The 21,025-nt window shown below is 36.2% G+C and overlaps 1 protein-coding gene across 1 annotated transcript; it reads right to left on the reverse strand.

Moving 5' to 3' along the window:
* Positions 1–3,915: 3,915 nt before the first annotated feature.
* Positions 3,916–17,077, reverse strand: LOC146645106 (scavenger receptor cysteine-rich type 1 protein M130-like). The gene is made up of 19 exons (XM_085393757.1): positions 17,017–17,077; positions 15,345–15,665; positions 15,045–15,143; positions 14,617–14,835; positions 14,313–14,504; positions 14,027–14,181; positions 13,690–13,837; positions 13,134–13,442; positions 10,975–11,280; positions 10,414–10,710; positions 9,737–10,045; positions 8,843–9,139; positions 8,280–8,552; positions 7,687–7,868; positions 7,156–7,258; positions 6,801–6,950; positions 5,683–5,778; positions 4,502–4,636; positions 3,916–4,361 (listed from the first exon to the last, which is right to left on the reverse strand). The coding sequence occupies exons 1-19, from the start codon at positions 17,072–17,074 to the stop codon at positions 4,177–4,179; spliced, it is 3,834 nt and encodes a 1,277-aa protein (XP_085249883.1). The 5' UTR covers positions 17,075–17,077; the 3' UTR covers positions 3,916–4,176.
* Positions 17,078–21,025: the final 3,948 nt, after the last annotated feature.

The following is a 21,025-nucleotide window of genomic DNA, read 5'->3' on the forward strand; positions in this document are numbered from 1 at the left end:
TACAAGTGCCCTCCATTCATAAGTTAAGCAGCAGGGATAGAAAGGACATTCGGGAAATTTATAAAAAGAACATAAAACATAATATATTCAACAGGAACTAAAACAAATAGATTAGACACTGCAGCACAAAAAGAAACAATATTAGCTACCACAAACCCCACATAAGAAGGCCCCAGCAGGCCAGATGATTCAAAACTGGGACCTTGTTGCTGTGAGCTAATGGGTAGGGTGGCCACTGCCCCGGGGCAGTGATTACAAATGTACCTACATTTGTAATCAGTCACTACAGAATGGTTTATTATCTGATAAGATGAAAATTGCAAAGGTTATTTCCAATATATAAACCTGAAGATAAACGTCTTCTCACAAACTGTTGGCCCATCTCTTTACCACCGCAGTTGTCTAAGATACTGGAAAAAATATTTTACAATAGATTGTATGACTTTATCACAAACTCACAAACACTTTATCATTATGGCTTTGCCAGACTGGCCCACTTGATTGATCTTTATTATTTGGTTTGTTTGTTTGTTTATTCTTATCTTTTAAGTTATTACAAACGGAACAGACATGACCAGGGGATAGAAAAGGGAAAGACAGACAATAGAAGCTGAAGAAAAGGAGAGGGAAAGAAAAACAGAGGGGAAGCGGGACAGTGAGAAAAGACACAAAAAATCTGCTAGATCACCTGCTGGGAAAAAAGAAAACAAGCAAGAACAGAACAACACAGTAGGGAAACCACAGCAATAACCAAGATAAGCATAAATAACCGTAAATAATAAATATTGAATGCTACTGAGCAACACACAAGATCGAAAACACAAGATATGTGTTTTCGACCCCCCCTCCCCGAAATGTGAGAAACTATTTTTTTAACTCAATCTCTTCATTTCAGGGGCTCAAAAGTAATAAATAAAAATAACATTTTCATTTCTAAACCTTTCATGTATGAATTATGACAACCTCAATCAAGTATTTTTATTCATCTTTAGGCATGAAAAGATGAATAAAAATACTTAAGAAAAAATGAGGTTGTCATAATTCATGCATGACAGAGTTAAATAACAATAATTACAATGAACCCCCCCCCCCCCCCCCCCTACCCAATAAAATTATGAATTATCTTGCATAAATAGGCTGTTGATTTTCTTTAGTCATTAGTCAGTTATTACCAGCATAATAGTTGCATGTTTAATCATCTAGGAATTTACCCAGATCTATTTATTTATTTAGACATAGTGGGCTTTTCTGTTCAAAGTTTAGTCTTCAACAAGTGAAATGCATGCTCAATTGGGTTAAGATCAAATAACTGACTGCCCATTTAAGAATATTGACCTTCTTTGCTTTAATAAACTGCTGGGTTGCTTTGGCTGTATATTAAGGTGACTGTCCATGTTATGAAATAAAATGCCACCCAATCAATTTGACTGTATTTAGCTGGATTTGAGCAGACAGTGTGTCTCCTAACACCTCAGAAAACATCAGTCACATCATTAATTAACTAGCCAGCGCGCTCTAATGTCAAGGGTGAGCATTGGTTAATGGTCATCATGTGACTGATGCAAGCACATCCTTTTATTTAGCAAAATTGTGATTAATAGTTAAATGTTATTGTTGAGGGGCACAGGCAGGACTCCACATGCACACACAAATAAAATAAAAAAATGTCTCAAGAAAAGGACACTTGGGGGCACTCATCACGCTTTTCACTGTAAATTATTTGAAAAAGAAAACAATTAGTTGAAGTTACACCTGGTGCTATGAGGTAGTTCTACAAGCTGTGGAGTCATGACGTTTTTCATGCACTGCTTTCATATTTATATTCAGTTTTTGTGAAATAAACAGTAGCATGGTGTAATAATATGTTATATAATGTTCTGAACTAATTTTATAGCTTGCAGAAACTCAATTGATTCTTTTTTGTTGTCATATGTAAAACCTAAGAACTGAAGAAGGCTGTGTGTGTTGGATAAACACACTCTTTTTTAACTGCAATTAATGATTATATGTTATATAGTTATTATGGTTATTTGTATCATTCTATGAAAAGGAAAATGCATTCATCTGCTTATTCTCCCTCTTACCTTCCCGTTGTATTCGGGTCAAATCTGACCAATTTACAAATGAAACAGTCATAAATATTGGGGGGGGGGGGGGGGGGGGGGGGGGGGGGGTTACATCCGATTGCCTCGAGGCCTTATGACATCCTCCACACTATGCACTTGAACATCTAAAAGCGATGAGCACCTCTTTCATTGAATTTTGAGTGTTTTAATCAACTTTGTTACATCTGTGGTGTTCCGCCATAGGAAATGAATGGGAATCCACAGAGGCAAAGTCACCCTGAGCGATGTAGGGAAAAGAATATAAAGGTATCTTTAAAAATTCTCCTTCCTTTTCTCTGCTCGTGTTTATATATAACTAATTCAAACTGAATACATTGATTAAAATGAAAACTTACATACAAACTCTATAAAAGTTTGTATTATCATGTACTAATAACATTTTATTGCATTTGTATAACACAAGGTTAAGTTTGCTTTGCACAAATATTTAAGTCCAGAATGGATTTGCCACCTTTGCAGACAACTATGCTGAATCTATTTCAACTTCAGCTACACAGCAGACTTAATCCTACATCATGGCTCCTCAGCAAGGCATCTGACATCAGTGCTGCTTGTGACAGAATGCTCTTTACAATTAGTCCCTTTGGCTCTCTTCTCACTGGCCCTTTGCTCTGACCAAACATCTGAGGCCTTAGTAAATCTGTCAATGTCCTAAAAGCTGCACCTCAATGATGAGCTTACCCATGTTAACATTTGCAGCAAGCAGTTGCTCCAAGTTTAACCACTGGGGAAAATTATAAATTGCAATAGAGAACATTAAAGTGCATGATGATGTAACTGTATTCAAAATATTTTCAACCCAAACACTGGTGAAAGAGTCAACAACCTGTAAGAATGGAACGTAACAAGTTTCAGAACTTCAGAGACTCTAAAGCGTTGTCCTATTGATAAAACGGCTTATTGTGCTGTGTATCAAACTATATATAGCATACATAACATACAGTTTGATACTCAACATCTAAGCCATTTCCAAAATCCCAGAGTCTCCGAGGCTTCACTAGATATTCTTTAATTATTAAACCTAAAAATGTCAATAATTTAAAGCTCTGTGAGTAAAGCAGTGTTATTCATCACTCCAGTGACTCATGGTAAGAACAAAATAATGAGTTAGTAGCTAACGGTCATGCTAGCTAGTTAGTTCTGTTAGCAATGTACATCCATAATTCACAGAGATTTCTAATCACATGCTACTGTTGACTAGTTTCAAAACAAAATGTACCTACCCAGAGAAGCTAAACAGGATGAAACATGTCATTCACATCAATCACAACCTTAATCATGCCGTAATTAAGTCTCAATACAAACAATACACAAATTGGGTGAGTTATAGAAAAATGTGCACTGTGAACAGTTGTCAGGAATGTGAAAATTAGCCACAAAAAAGCTGTAGTCATGGGGGAAATAATCAAAAATAATAACAATAATAATAATAATTGGGTGTTGGGTTTTTTTGTTTAGTTTTTTTGTCAAGTTGAGCATCGTTAAGATAAGCTGTTAACAGACCAGTTAAGAAATACCAACTGCATTGGTATTTCATGTTGGACCATTTAATGACACATTGCATTAAAATGAAACAATATCACAAAAAGATGACAACCACAAGATATTGAATTCTTTATATTTATGCTTTAAAGAATATACTATATTTAGAACAATAGCTTAATATTGTGAGAAATACACTTGTATTTTTATACTCAGAGTTTGATGAGAATATTGATATTACACACATTTCTATGCTGAATATAAAAGTAACAAGACAGTTAGGTAAGCCTATAGACTAGAAGCAGGAAGAAGCGGCTGGCATTATAAAACATTGTACATTTTAAGTTTTTTTGCTATACAGTATCAAAAGATAGATTTTCAGTCGTTTTGCACTGTTCCTCCATCAAATGGAAGTTTCCTTCACCCATTTCAGTAAATGTATGTTGAATTTAAAGATTTTAATATTGCTTTTCATTTGATATTTATTTGAGAGAAATGAAGGTGAATTTGGACATGAGCCACTTTTTGAGACTGATTTTTAAAAGTAGTTTCTAAAGCCACATTCGGCTCACCCATCCACATCTGGCTCTAGGTAGTCCTCATCTCTCTCCACCAATCCTGGGGCAGCTGAGTTTAAGTCATGTGATGTTTCAAGGCTTTCATGGACCTCTGCTGTAGTCTGTGTGGTTCCAGGGATTGTATCGATGTCGTCATAATTCTCCTGTGGATCTTCCACTTCGTAGGTCACCCCGTCTGTCACAAAGAAAAACAGATGACATGTGTTAAACAGAGATTAGACTCACTGATTTTCCAAATTGCCATTTACTGTTATTGAAATGTGAAAACACTGTGATCGAACTAGTTTAGAACCCCAGTGCTTTCATTATGGACACCTTCATGCGTGTTGATGTTGATGACAGTAGTGCCTTGAAAGGTCAGGGGTCGAGCCTCATCTGCTTCAACATCCTCATAAGAGGAAACATTCTGCCCATCCTTCTCTGAGATTAATTCAGCCTCTGATCTGGTTCCTGAATGAAAAATAGCAAGAGAACACTTACATCATGTTGGCTTTTTAAAAAGAACTCCCACTTGGAAACAATCTGAGATAAATCTAAGACAGGCAAATTGTTTTAGAAAAACAATTATTTTTGCAGCTTCTCATGCTGAAAAATAGGTCCCCCAAGGATGTTTATACTGCACAAAATGAATTAAGTACTGCAAAAGATAAACCATTAAATCATAGAGAAGTTCCTGTCTTTATGATTTACTATTTCATTTTTTACAGTCGGTCTAAATTGAAAAAAAAAAACCCATCAGGGTATTTCCTGTGAATTAATAGAAACTTTCTATTTTTCTGTAATATTACACATTTGATGATTGCAATTCAAATTTGACATTTACTACGGCAGCATTTCTTTTTTTATCATGCAGAAAACTAAGAAATACTATTTAAATTGCCCTTATTATTATTTTAAATGTGTAGTTACATTTCTTTAGGCTGATAGAAAGTGGGATTTTACTGGTTCCTGTAAGTGGCCTACCATGTAATGATTGACAGCCATAGACTTTCACTAAAAACTGCTGCTCTTTGTATCCAGAGGCTTAACTGTTATTACCAATGATCTCTGCCATGAAAGTCAGTTTGAAAGATAATTTTTCATTTCATATATGTTTTATATCTCTGTTCAAGTCCACGGTGAAATTGAAATTGTGCGCCTTCAAGTAGTCAGCAGGGGGGAGCAGTAGGGCTGCACAAAGAGACGACATCAGACGGGGTAAAATCCAGATTTAACTGAGGTAAGGTTTTGTTCTTGACACAGTATGATTAAGCAGAAATAACTTGCAAAAGCAGAAAAAATGGAATATTGATATGCAGTGATAAGAAATATTTGTTTAAAATATAACCATGGACATAGAAATATAAGAAGTAGCAAGACCTACAACAAACAAACATGGTGTACAGTATTTAAAGGGCACTGTGATCAGAAGCAATAAAGTATTTAGAAAACATGAATGAATGAATGAAAAAAATAATCAATCAATCAATAAACAAATTAATAAATGAATGACTCACTGCCATGACTTAAGTCTTCCATCTCATTTTCTTTGTTCGTGACATCTTCATATTCCCCACTTTCAAACTCCATTTCTTTGTCTTGCAGCATTCTTGCTGAAAGGTTACAGTGTTACACATTTACTCATAGAGTACATAACAACAGTGCACTGTGTTAATGTACCAGTGATGTACCAATGTACCAGGGTACAGAAAAAGACTGGTGCGCTAATCTGGAATCAGCCATAAAAGCACTGTCAGCAGGCAATTTATTCATTTTTGATACAGGCACTTTGAATGTAAGCAACAGTGTTATTGTTCAGATAAGATTACTTTTTGTTATGAAAAAACAGGGTTACATTTTCCTTTCAGGTTGTTGTTTTCAAATCTTTAAACTAGGCCCTCCCCTACTTTCCATGTGTGCTCACACAACTTGCAGAACAGAATTTAGTATGGACGAAGTGGCAAAAAGGTGGAGCTGAAAAGCTGAGAAAAGGAAAAGAAACGTAAAAATAAATGCAGCAAAATATATCATATTAGGCCACTTGTTATCGGGGCTGCTGCTGTTCCAGCAACAACTGCTGTAGTAACAAACCCTCACAGTAACAGGAGGCTGCCGTGGAGAAGTGCAGGGGGAGGGACAGCAGTCCCAACAAAAGTAAAATGAATGGCCACTTTGTCCATGAGCCACTGTCAACAGATAAAGTTTAGCTATTAATTGTCACATACTGTAGTGCAGTTCAACTAAGAACTAACCCAAAAACAACTTTAGCAAGGAGATTAAAAAGAAAAACTAAGGGCTGATTTTTTGTAACAGTCCAGTCCTGAGTATGCGAGCAGGAAATACAAGACACAAGCACAAGTTTGGGTAGTTTTCACAATGTTTCCCTAAGTTTTTAAAGTGAGCAATGTTTGAATGAGATGATGCGTTCCTTGTTTTGTCAGCAGTAGCGATGGCACTATTTGAATTCAGAATTCAGTCAGTATGTTGGAGACTGCCCTCTTGTGGCAAAAAAAACTCTCAAACACCTTTTTCTGGATTATGTTCTCATGTTCAGGCAGGTTTTTTACACTTTTTAAAGTAATTCATTAAAAGTGAAACAAGCCATGTGTTTAAGTCATGTAATAAAGATACTCACGTGAAACGTTGGACTTCCTGGCTCTCTTGAGATAGAATCGTAAAAATACCAAAATTAAGATCACAACAACAAGAAGAAATCCCACACCCACGATAATAGGTGCTATTGGTGTAGAAGGAGGTGGTGGAGGTGTAGGGGGTGGCTCGTAGCCTGAAATCAAAAACAACCACTTTATTTATTCTGGATTCAGTCACACTGAGAGCTGTACTTGACTCATCTTGTTTATCTGCACCACCTCAAGGTAAGTAAGCTCAGAGTTACCCATTTTAAAAAATCTCTTCTCTGCAAAACATGTTGAATGAATATTTTTGAAAACAATAGAACTTATTGAGAAAGGATTTGTGGTTTGTCTTACAAAGTATTTCAGCTGGAGAAACGTTTCCGCAGGAACGTTGTTTGACAGAGCGCTTGACATCCATGGTAACATCAGTGAACTCCAGTGTTGTTTCTAAGCTGACCTTGAATCAAATTTAAACTTTTTCACATTTAGAGATACAGCCGGAATAGAAAACACTGAAATTTCTCTGGCAGTGAAAAACAGGCCTGACTGAAGCATCAAAGCAACACACAGCAAAAGAAGTCACTAAAGTGACCAAAAGTATTGGGACATTCAATTTATTTTATATTTCTGCAAATTACGTGTCAGCAAAGTGTCCAGTAAGTTTTTAACTTAAAAATCTTTGAGCATTTTGTATTTAGTCAGCTAAACCTCCCATAGATTTCTTTCCATTTCATAAACCTAAATAATATAAAAATCACATTCCATTCTTCATTATTAGATTTAAATAAGCTGAAACGCAGAGCCAGGAAACTGTCCATGATATTGGTTTGTAGCATACGAGATAAATTAGTGACCGGTTTCAAGAAACAGAATGTAAAGATTTACCTGTTTGTCTTCCGTAGAGCCGCTATGGGTCTCATTATTAATTTCTTCACAGAGCTTTGCCGTTAAGTTTTGGACATACTCTTTCTCTTCCGCCCTAAATGGACATACTCTTTCCCACTTATCTCGATAATTGACATAAAGGACACCTCCATGTTTTTCAGTCGTGCGGAACTTTACACTTTCTGTAAAAGCAAAGAAACTGTGTTTAAAGAAGGAAACAAGCTCATCCACTTCTGTCTGGCAAATATGATGTTAGAGATGGTCTGCTTGTGTTCATAATGTGTTTAAAAAATGAACAAAAATAACTTGTACATTTTTAAAATTTCTGAGATGACTTTTCTACTGAACCAGCCAAATGGTCATTGTTACAGAAACTGGAATAAGTTCCTTAACAGTGGCATAAACAACTTGAAAATGTCATTTTTATTTTATTTTATTTTAAAAAAACAACTTTCCTTTTGTAAAAAGAAAGAAAGAAAAATTACTCAAAGATAATGAATTAAAATACTACCATAATTAAGAGAGGACATACATGTATGTACTGTATATAGGGATGAGTTTATGGAAAGAGAGGTGTATGGACTCACACTTACCACTACAAGTAATGAACACCACATTTTTGTCACACTTTCCTTTAGTCCTCCTGCACTGGCCAATGATGGAATGGTACTTTTCACAGCTGACATGGTAAATGTTACCTGAACCCTTTGATGGAGCTTTGGATTCAATGAAGACAGCATTGCCACAAAGCTTTTCTTGGCAAACTTTGTGTGCATAGGATAGATCCCAGTTACTAGCACACACTGGAACGCCATCTATCCTCACTTCCCCACGGCAGCCCTGTGAAAGGCTGACACTGGGCTCCTCTGGGAAGGAAAGCAATAAACACTGCAGTCAAGTATTGATAAAGACATAAAGCACTGAGGTAGAAATGATCAGTTAATCTTCTCTGCACTGCAAAGTCAAAATATGAAGCACAAGTCCATAATCAAATAGTTCATTTAACACTTTTAGCTTTGGTTTGTTACTTTATCCAGTGTATCTGGAATAATTCTCCTTCACACTCCGAGTGTCTTGTTTCACTCTTCAGTGTTTCCAGTGCAAATGTAAAAAGTCTGTGATCATTTAAGATCAGTCCTGCTGATATAAATCTTACTTTTGCATTCAATAAAGACGGGCTCCTTCCTTGAGGGTGTGGTTTTATTTTCACATTCCCAAATGCTTCCTGGATTTTCACCACAGCTGAAGCTTTTGTTCCAAAAAGAATCTATTTCAATTGTTTGGGGGTGGATTTCATTTGTTGATTTGTATCCACCACAGTCCATATTCTGGCAAAGCTTTTCCTTCTCAGTTTCATTGAAGTTTTCTCTGGAAACAGCACTGAGTCCCTGTCTCCAGTGAACCAACACTGTTCCACTACAGGCCTTTTTGTCAGGTACCATCGTCCTCCATTCTGAGACAGACAAGAGAAATAAAAAGTTCACAAAACATGATGTAACCAACAGGATCTGAATGATATAAATAACACACTCTGCACACAGAAATGACATTATGATCCTGCATCAACTTAAAGTTTTACACTTTTGAAGTTTAGCTACCCTTCTGACTGCTGTGTAAATAAAATGATTTTATAGAGTGATAACAAAGAGATGACAACTGATGACAGCGATATTTCTATAACCATCAGACTGCACAGGCCAGCTGTTTCCAGCTGATTCCAGACATTAAGTGAGTCAGACTGTGTGGCAGAGCCGTACTGGTGACATGGACAACAAGCAGAGAAGAAAAGAGTAAAACTGAGTAGAACAAATATCATTAATGGAGGTGAGGATGTTAATATTCTACCCTTTATTTCACTAAAAGTAACCTTTGAAGGCGAGCATGTCAAAGTTTGAACGCAGCATTATTTTTATCTCAACATTTTTCTGAAATACAAACTAGTCTCAGTTTGTTTCAATTTCAATTCAGTTTCAAAGCCTTTATTTTAAAATTAGGCTGAAGGAGCAAAGAATAATTCAGAAACTGCTGACACAAAGATCATTATACACACCAGAGCATCGGAGGCCACTGTGTTTGCAGGCAGCTGTAGAAGCAGTAATACTGCTGCATGCAGATAATGGACTGTTAGCATTTGCAGTGCAGTTTAGGTTTGAAATGGCTAATTTATCTGCTGGTGCAGGTCCAAAGTAGGGAAGAGTCTCGACAGCATCACCACATTTAAGCTCCTGACAGATGGTGTTTCCATTGTTAGTGTCTTTGAGAGCATCCTCGCACACAGGGATCCACTTCCCCTCATACTCCACCTCTACGTTTCCAAAGCATTTGTAACTGGGAATGCTAAATCTGGGCTTGACACTACCTGAAACAAATTAGTAATGTTGTCACTTTATTTTTAATTATCCATCATAGTCATAGTGAAAAGATGAAAAGGTAACTTCAGAAAAATTCAAATTTGCTTCTTTAACACAAAAAGGATTTGAAGGAATATTTAAAAACAGATTCATGTTAAAGCAAAAATCAGTCTCTTTTTGTTTTTTAAATTCTGGTATCCTGTAACTTAGTGACAAAAATTCAACAATCCAATAAACTGCAACAATAAAACTGGCAATTTTTTCCAAAGGAGGCAAATTAGTTGAAAATGAAACATTCTGCCAAGGAAAGTCACAACATTTATTATATGTTTGCAATCTAAAAATAGTTTTTTTTTTTTAAAAAACAATTAATTACCTGAGCAAACAACATAGGCTGGTTTTTGTTTACAGGACTTATCATTGTCCTGGTTTTTGACAAAGATGCTCTGTGTCAGGTCAGTAGTCTGATTTGTCGGGTGTAAACTCTTAAAGAGGATATCACCATCTTTGGGACTGTTGTGGGCTTTTATGGGCGTCCCACAGTTCAGCTTTTCACACAGCTTCACAGACTTGTCTTCTGTCCAGGTGTCTCCACACATATCTCCTTCCTTCTCTTCTACATGAATCCTGACTTTTCCCCAGCAGCTGTTCGTCAACCTCATCTCAATATTTCCTGTTGTGACATGAAAAAGTTAAATTTAAGAGGAAACTAGTATCAGCAGATATTTCACAACTTCTTAGACCAAGCTAGGTTTCAGAAAAAATAGAAAATAGTAGAAATTTGATTGAGAGAAAACAAGGAGGTGAATGTACATCTATGGACATTAAAAGGTAAAGTCTGTTATAAATAAATTGTCTCTTCTGTGACACAATAAATCAATTCCATAATGACCTTATTCTTAGTTTTATACTTTAACTCATTCATATTTCACATTACCTGAACATTTCACATAGGCAGTAGAATTATGGTGGTCAGGAGGCAGAGGTGTAGTTCGGCTACACTCAAAAAGAGACTTTTTTCTGGATGAGCAGCTAAAAGAGTTTTTCCAAACTTTATTAATCATATCAGCCCTAGAATTGAAAGAAAACCTGGAAGCGTTCCCACAATGCATCTGCTGACACACTGTGTCTGCAGACTCTTGGTTCCATGTCTCTTTAGACCCAGAGAGCCAGTAGATTTCTCTGCCATGCTCTATCCCCACGTGACCAGAACAGGTTCCACTTAAAAACACCACCTTGTGACCTGATGGACACAAAGAGAGAAACATGATATACAGTAAGTGGCTGTGCAGGTCGTCTACCTGTTGAAAGGTCAGTGGTTCACAAAGACATAGACACAAAAATAGGAAAGTGGTGCATAAATACATACTTGGTGAAAGAAGCTGAATGGAGATATACCACAGTCTGGGCTTATTCCAGCATAACTAAGTGATTATTCGGGATCACCTTATTGAACACTAATTATAAGCTTTATCAAAAAGGAAGGTTTGAAGCCTAATCTTAAAAGCAGAGAAGGTGTCTGTTAGATAATTTAGTATTATTGGAGCATGTACTGGGTATTCTTTTGATGATATTATACAAAGGACCCTGTTTCTGCAATGCCCTTTGTTTGAACCTCATCTCCTCTTGCTGTGTCAACTGAAGATTTTATGGTGTGAAAGTAGATACTAAGGTTGGAAGGAAAACACCAACAAATCACTCTTTTACTTATCACTCCCTTGCAGAGGATGTTTATGTAAAGACCATCTGAATTGTGTCAGAACTCAGGATGTAGCAGATCTCTGTATAAGATTTATAGGCCTTGAGAGTGCATTTTACTGCAATTGTAGAACAAAGGATTCTAACTGTCTAAGTGTTTAACGGACCTGTTAAAGGTATGTTGAGATACGATTGTAGAAGGCCCCTTTCGGAGCGGGGGGGGACCTTCCTTATATGGTTCTAACTTGAAACTTGTTGACACACGAACCTTTCTGTCTATAAATACCGCTGCGCAAAGGAATACAACTTTGAGTTGATTTTGGGAAAGCAACCCGGACAGTCTCTGTGTCGTTTTGTTCTCCCAGCTGCTCCCGACGTCGTAACTAACCCGCTGACGGCATACCTGAGTGCTACTTGAGAATATATTGCTGAGTGTTACTTAAGAATAATTTTGAATCTTATAGGGTAAAGACAAAACTCTGCTTATAGACGCCCACGCCTTGGAGAAACCCGATCCACGGACCAGACCCGGGACGTAGTTTCTTTCAGTGTCTGTCTACCAAATCCAAACTGGGAGGTGATTCCACAGAAAACGAGCCTGAAATCTGAGTGCTCTGCCTTCTATTCCACTTTTAGGAACCACAAGCCTGTAGTCTGAGAGGGAAGTGCTCAACTGCCAATGTAGTTCTTTAAGATGATTATTCAAGACCTTGTATGTGAAGAGATGGATTTAAATTTGATCTAGGGTTCCAATCAAGAGAAGCCAAGATACGACAAATCTACTCTCTCTTGTACTCTCGCTGCAGCATTCTGGATCAAGTAAAGATTTAACTGGAGGCCAATTTAATATTTATAAGATTAAAATATACTCAGTTTTATCTCTCTTTATAAGCAAAAAATGGGCATTGGCTTTAAGACTTTCTTTACGAAGCATGTGACTTTCCAAAAATAATTTTGTAAATTACATTTGAGTAAAAAGTCAAGGCAGCATGTTAAAGAAAAAATGGTAATATGGCATGATCAATGAAAGTTGTAGTGTCTTATTTCACTTTTCTGATCAAAACAGATTAACAAAAATCCGTTTCTTAGTTTGCAAGTATTAAACTGTAGGTATAGAAGGACTCTTGAGCCTGAATGAGGTCAAGAATAAGCTGAGGGGAAAAAACACATTTTCTTTTCTTCTGCCTCACATCGATGAACGAAAATGGCTTTTTCCTGGTTCTAAGATTTTGTCGTATATTAGTAATTTAGTATTTCCCGTTTTGATCAAACTTCACCAATATAATCAGTGTTAAGCAATTAAAAAGCCAAAGATACAAAAATTCTTCCTTTAAGAAAGGAAACCGTTTTCCCGGCTGATGTCACTGAAGGGCAGAGAAATTATAACATTACACTCACCCTCACAGGTGATTCCAGCTGCTTCCGCTTCCCGATCCGAAAATTGGTTGTTTGAGTTTTCTGTTAAACACTCAGATATCTTTGATATCTTCTTATTTCTCGGACACGTTATTGACAGGAAGCTACCAGAACCCTGACTGAACTTTTCAGTTTTGCCTTTTTCCCCACATTGCAGTTGTTTGCAGACAGCTGCTGATTGAGCGTCTGTCCATTCTTTTGCAGGAACTTTCTTCCACTGGCCCTCATGCTTTATCTCCAATCTTCCAGCACATCTTCCAGGACCATCTGCCAGGTTCACCTCCACACTGTCTGTACCACGACAATAAGAGATTTATCAGCCACGAAACACAAAAAGAATAAATACATTAAATTAAACTCTTACTGAACACATTTTGGGAAAAATATAATCAGAATTTAACAATGTCACAATTTCACTGAATGAAGTAACTCATTTTCTCTCTCGACAGAGAATTTATTGCAGGATTTAAAATCCCATTATAAAAGCAGACAAAGGCCATCAGCAGCCACTCTGTACATTTCCACTGCTGTATCTCACCTGAACACACCACATAAGGTTGTTTTGAACACTGGATGTTCTTGCCATGCTGAGACTGACAGTGCCACAGTGAGGACTCATTGCCTTTGCAGCTCACACGGTCCATTATCCCTCTTGAATTTTGACGTTCGACTTTAGTATAAATCAGCTAGAACAAAGCATTTATGAGTTTATGTTATTTCATTGATAATCATTATTAATTAAGTATTAATGGTGCACGTTAGTACACTTATCACAATAAAGTCCATAGCACTGCTGTATGGACAGTTTCTGATACACTCAGTATCCATGTATCAGAACAACAGGTAACTTATGGTGACTAAACTTGAAAACTCACTTCCCCACATCCAAGCTCCTTGCAGACCAATTCAGCTTCAGTTTTAGTCCAGGTGGAGGCACACACAGGATTAACTGAACCTTTCACTTCAATATTAACTGTACCATAGCACTTGCTGTCTTTACCAGAGTCCTTCAGAACTACTTTAACTTTATCTGAGGGAGAGAGAGAGAGAGAGAGAGAGAGAGAGAGAGAGAGAGAGAGAGAGAGAGAGAGAGAGCAGTTTCACAGTGTGAAGTGTTTGCTTGGAAGTTGTTTGTGTTGGAATATAGATGTGTTGAATTACCTGTGCATGTCACATTAAGGTTTTTGTTTGTGCTGTTGTTTGGGCTGAGAGAGTTACCGCAGTGCATTTGCTGGCACACATCAAAATCAAAGTTGTCCTGTTGAACAGGTACCCAGTTGTTATTTTCTTCTTTTTCCAGCTGCCCAGAACACACATTTGACTGGTTTCCTTTGAGCTGCAGTCTCGTATAACCTGTTCATAAAAACACTTTCACCATATGTGTGTGTGTGTGTGTGTGTGTGTGTGTGTGTGTGTGTGTGTGTGTGTGTGTGTGTGTGTGTGTGTGTGTGTGTGTGTGTGTTACCTTCACATATGACAGAGAAAGTTTTGCATGATGCTGAATCATCATTGCCATTCGCACACTGCCACAGATGATCTGGGTCTCCGTTTTTATAAGCCGAACAATCAAGCTTCATCTTTGATGCTTTTTTGAATCTTTCCCTATCCCCCCTCTCTGAGGGAGGAATTTCTCTGAGTCCACCACACCCGAGATTTTTACACAGAAGCCTGGCTTCTTTTTCACCTTTTTAAGAGAGGAATAATTTATTGTTTGTTCATCAAAAACATCGCAAAACATAAAAAAATGATAGAACTTATTGCAAATCAAATTGAGAGAGAGCAATATTGAAAATATTTAAACAGCCCTGCCCTTTGAATATATATATATATATATATATATATATATATATATATATATATATATATAATAATTAACAAAAAGAGAAGACATACCAATGTTGTTGTTACAAAAGTAACCCTGAGTTATGCCATCAACAGAGTACTGGACAGCTCCAGCACATTTGGGTCCATCCAGGCTTAATGTGATATTACCTTGAAGAGCACACTCAATTATCAGCCAAATATAAACACAGATAAAAAAAAAAACACAAAAAACCCCCACACAAAACAACCAAACAAACACCACAATTGATTTCCCTTAACAACTTTTAGCTAAGAGTCATTGTCACTGAGCTCACCAAAAATAAATAAATAAATAAATAACAAAAACAGAGAAAAATTTGAAAAACTTACTTGAACACTTAAGTTTTTTCACTGTGACCTTTGAGTAATCGCTGTAGTTCCAACCAGGATGTTTACATTTCCACAGAGCGCTCTCGTGTCCTTTGCACTCCAGTTCATTGAGCCAGATCGGTCTGTCTTCAGAAGGCTTGGGAATATCTGTTACTGAGTTCTCCACAGGTTCCCCACAGTGAGTGCTCTTACAAACCACTTTTTCAGTGTTGTTGCTCCAGAGTCTATCCCCAACATAACCCCATATGTTGTTATGGTAGACTTCAAGGTAGCCTTCACATGGGTAGCCTCCTTTGTTTTTTAGAATCAGTTTGTCCTCAGCTAGGAACATACAAGGTTTATACAGCAAATTATTATTATTATTATTGTTATTATGATTTGTTTCATGGCTGACTTACTTTTGGGAACTGCAAAGGATAAAATGTTAAAATTTTGTAAAGAATTTGAGCTCCTGCCATAACAAAACATTTTGTTTTTGTTTTGTATGCTTTTATGTTTTACTTTATTATTTTAATATATCTAGCAAGATATTTCTAAACATTGTTTTTGTTCATTATTATTATTATTATTATTATTATTATTATTATTATTATTATTATTTTGAATCCACTAAGTCTTAATCCAAACAGGTCTGCTTATAAAACTTCTGGGAAGTCGGAATTAAGCCGTCATAGGGAAAGAGGCAGATAACACCCTGGACAGGTCACCAATCTGTTGTAGAGCTAACACATGGAGACACTCGTGTTTACACCCACAGCTGATTTAGATTTACCAATTAACCTACTGCACGGATATCTTTGGACTGTGAGAGGAAGTCAGAGTACCCAGAGATAACCCATGCAGACACAAGCCGGCTGTGCCAGCTCCACGAAGAAAAGGCCCATCATTGATTCGAACCTAGCACTCTGTAAGGTGACAATGCTCATCACTGGACCTCATGCTGCTCTTTAAGTAGTCATTTTTCTCTAAATAAAAAAATAGATCTCCACATACATTTGAAAAGTTAAAGCTTTTTGTTGACTGTGAATTTTTGAAATTCCGAATTTCCCGCAACACCTCATCTTTGCAAAAAAAAAAAAAAAGCTATAGAAATATAACCATTTCACATAACTTTTTGAATAGAGAGGGGGATTCCCATTGTAAAACATTGTTAGGATTTCAAAAATATTTTAAAGATTCCTTCCTGTAATGGTGACTGATAATGAAACAAGTCCTCTGCAAGGAACAAGTGGCTCTTTAATGATCGCAGCACATAAACCTACATAGTTGGATGTAGTAGGGTGTTACAAGCGCATTCATCAGCTCTCTCAGATGTTTTTCATCTATTTTCTCCACAGCACGTTTTCACAATACTACTCTCTAGTGGTGCAATTTGGTATATCACATTAGAGGACACAACACTTCCTACTTCGACACAAACTTACTTCAATATATTTTGCAAGAAAATAGCATATTTATTTTATTACTTTGGCTTTAAATTGAGTATTAAATCTCAAATCAGTTCAGATCCACACACACACACACACACACACACACACACACACTGAGCTTTTTTTAAAACAGTATTTCAAAGATGTTAAATACTTCACAGACATTTTTAAGATACTTTCTTAAATCTAACAAATAACAATAATTAATCGTATTCAGAATGAAATAAATTAAATTAACTTGCCTGAGATCATCAGCCCAATGTGAGCAAGGTGGAGAAGCAGGAGGAGGAACCACATCATCACCACAGCTCATGACTTGAGAGTGAGACAGACAAATGATGTTCTCAGCTTTATATTGCCGTGGCTTCGCCCACCAAAAATGGAAATGAGCAACATACGCGCCAAATTTAGACTGCCGAATATTGTCTTAATTTAAAAGAAAACTAACACACAAGTGCACTTATTTCTTATGCAGCACCTTTTTATGCTTTTCTCTTCGTTGAACTCAAACTCACTATGACGCTTTTACACACACTAGAGATTTTATAAAAATTGTGAATTGATCAACTATTGATTCAATGATTAATAACTGACTGTTAATTAATTAATTCCAAAAATGTTGACGCAGGCTCATCTAGAAACAGAGTTCTAACTATTTACACATTACAGATTTATGACATAGACTACTGATTACAGTATAGACTTCACTTTTCGTTGCCCTGTACCTGTGCATGTGCAATGACAATAAAGTTGAATTCTATTCTATTCTATTCTAATCATCATATAATATCTGCCTCAAACAGGGTCATATTGGGTATTCCACTTCAAATCAGCCAATTTTTTAAGATTTTCTACCCAACCATCTCCCGTTTTGGTCTAAATCTTGAAGATATTACAAGCATAACGAGTACTGTGAAATTTTATTGTTAAAAAAAAAAAAAAAAAGCTTGGAGTCTAGCTCTCCTGCAAAAATCAGTATGTAAACACATACTAATGAAAAAATTAATATTGCAAAAGACAGCGACAATTTCTGAATGAGGTATTTACAGACTGAAGACTGAAGCTAAATTCAGCAAATAATAATTGTTCCAATCAAAATAGAAGAAATTCAAGTCTATAATGGAATCCAAATAGAGCGAAATTCAGGAGTTTCTCAATGATACCTTAATTATAACTAAGACAACAATTACGTTAAACACGTGCATTTCCCCCCAAGATCTAAGCAGCTCTGATCCAAAGTGTGATGATCATTACTGTGAAATTTTTGCTTTATATTTTTTGCATTTTGAAAACTTTGGAAATATGTGAGCATAAATATCACAAAAACTATTTTTAAATGTACTACTCTATTACTATATTACTATTACTGTTTTAACTAGTCATTCTTACCATAAAACTGAATCAGGATAACATATGGTGACAATTTCTAAATAGTTCATTTTGAATGCAAAATAAAGCCTGTTGTATGCTTTTTTTCAACAAGAAATTCTTCATCAGAAGTGACAAAAATCGTGCTGATTGCAAATATGACAAGTTGTATCACAAAATCAAAATACATGAGCAGACTGTCTGAAAACAATACAATTCTGGAGTTCTTAGATTATTCTAACTAAAATTTAAAAATAATAATTTTGTTAAACATCAGCAAAGCATTTCCGAACATTTTCTGTTAAACCCTCTCCAATTTACTTAAACAGTTTTTATTTTTTTAGGTCAGTCAACCGACTTTTAGGCCACTATGGTATTTATCGACTATGGTATTTATCACAGAAGGCCTCAAAATGGTAGGTAGGTAGAATGGTTCTATGTGTATTTGTTTAACAAATGTATTTTCTCAATCATAATTCGAGTGCCATCTTGAAATTCAGGATCTTGAATAGCCAAGAGATTTCTATTTTTTAAATATCAGTCCCAGAGAACACATCCTGACTCATGCTGACTGTAAGAAAGGACGATAGGAGATATTCATGCCCAAATAAAATCAACAGCAATCCATATATAAAATATATATTCACCCTTTGTACTATAACATCTTTATGCAAAAAAGATATACCAGAGCAGAAAATATTGAAATTCGAGTGGTCTTGAATGGAAAAATGTGTACATATTTAACAAAATAATTTTCTGGGTAATGATTATTGATATCTGATATTTTTGTTTTTGTGGCATATGTTGCCATAATTTTTCAATCTACTTTGAAAATTGAATGACAATGACATTTTTTAGTTTTTGCAAGAATTAAAATTGAAAATCTAAAATTCAGAAGTATGAATCAAAAATTTGGGGGAATATTTATGTTGATGTCATGTTTCGGCTGTGTGCAGGCAGGAGAAGGAAACGCAAAACTCACCACACAGGAATTAAACTCATGAAGTTGCTTTATTGCAGATTGTCACAAAAAATATAACAAAACTAAACTGGGACATAGATAACTAACACACAGGGAAACACAGCCATGAGGGAGACTACGACACTGACTTAGGCTACGTTCACACTGCAGGTCTTAATGCTCAATTCCGATTTTTTGATCAAATCCAATTTTTTGGTCTGCTTGTTCACACTACAAATAAAATGCGACAGCAAACGCGCTCTAGTGTGAACGCTCAAAGCGGCCCGCATGCGCAAAAGAAGACGTCACACACAATGCGCTCTGTTTAGACCCAGAGCAAACAATATTGTTTGACTGATGGCCGTTAATATAAAGACTTCGGACTTTACGTTTCCCAATTTTTGCTTTAAGTTATTTTGTTATTTACGTAACAATGTAAATAACATAATAATGATCCTTATTGCTGTTTAAGAGAGGAGCGGTGATTCAAAGGATAGTTGCAGATTTCTGTCAGAATCTGCAGATTATACAGTACAAATAAAATGTTCACGTTTCTCCAACATTATCTTCCCAACAGTTTCACTAACATATACGCTGGACGCCCAGGAGTTCGCGATGTCTTCTCGGGCGCTTCTCCGGCGCTGATAATTGCCGTCTGTCTTGTGTCAGTGACGTAAAAGACGGATTTAATGCGACATGACCGTTCAAACAGCAGTCGCTTTCTAAAACATCGGATATGTATCAGATTCAGTACCACATACGAAAGTGACCCAGATCGGATTTGTGCCGTTCATACTGTCATACCATGATCGGATATGGGTCGCATAGGGTCAAAAAAATCGGATTTGATGCGCTTTCGCCTGCAGTGTGAACGTAGAGAAACACAGGGCTTAAATATACTGAGGGATAACGAGGGAATGAGACACAGAAGCAGATCACAGCTGGGAGTAATCAGGCTGGACGAGACAAGGGAAGCAAAACTAGAAACACTGACATGAGACACTGACTGAACTCTATACATGTAAACTTAACAGCAACTGGGGAGACAGAACATAGGAACCTGAAACGTGGTACAGAAAGGCACAGTAGGCACAACATAGAACACAGAGAAGCCATATTATAAAACCTAAGAAATAAACCTATGATAACCATAACTGAAACCTAGGGAAATAACAAACACAGTACAACAAAGGACTCAAAACATAAACCATAATATAAAAACACATGAACTCAAAAAGCTGAGTCAGAAAGACCCAGAACCGTGACAGATGAAATGTTGGGTCATAACATTTTTATGGAAATCAGGGACAGTTGAGCAGACGGCCCATGATGATTTCAGACTAAATGACCATGATCCTTTCTGAATACAAGCAAAGACAGATTGCCAAGTTCTGATACTAAAATAATAAAATTAATAGGTAGAAAATATCAAAAAAATATTTTAAAGTTTTAATTTGAACAAATTACCATAAAAATTGTTGCTGTATCATCAGCAACAAAAAATTTTCTTGAATAAAATTCTACCAAATATCAACCTCTTGATCTTTTATATGTCTGAGAACATTATATACTAGAAAACTAATACTGGAAGCAACACATATAGCAATCATTAGCAGAGCAAACATCAGCTCATATCAGCAAAAAAATAATAATTCTTAGAATGGAAAGATTTAAGTGAGAAGACAGGAAAACAACAAACCAGGTATATTTTATCACACAGCATCTAGAAGTTGAAAAAAAAAAGCATCCTTAAAATAGAGAGAATGGCATTTGCGTAAAAATTACAATGACATGAAGGGGAATTATAAAGGCTGTGCAATAAATGTAAATAAGAATATTTTGCATATATAGCAAGTAAACATTCATTTGGAGTGAATGTTGCAGAGTGTAGAAAGATTATATACAAGATATAATATATAAAA

This window comes from Rhamphochromis longiceps, linkage group LG20 (assembly GCF_057381845.1).
Source record: "Rhamphochromis longiceps isolate RC_006_pf linkage group LG20, R_longiceps_female_GT1.1, whole genome shotgun sequence".
Classification (NCBI taxonomy): Eukaryota; Metazoa; Chordata; class Actinopteri; order Cichliformes; family Cichlidae; genus Rhamphochromis; species Rhamphochromis longiceps.

What these genes read in the sequence shown, in the direction of transcription:
- LOC146645106 (XM_085393757.1), bottom strand. Translation starts at nt 17,074, where the DNA reads ATGATGTGGTTCCTCCTCCTGCTTCTCCACCTTGCTCACATTGGGCTG. An exon ending in CATTGGGCTGATGATCTCAG is followed by an intron (nt 15,666 to 17,016) that starts GCAAGTTAATTT and finishes GTATGTTCCTAG; the next exon opens with CTGAGGACAAACTGATTCTA. An exon ending in TTTCTCTGTCATATGTGAAG is followed by an intron (nt 14,505 to 14,616) that starts GTAACACACACA and finishes TTTTATGAACAG; the next exon opens with GTTATACGAGACTGCAGCTC.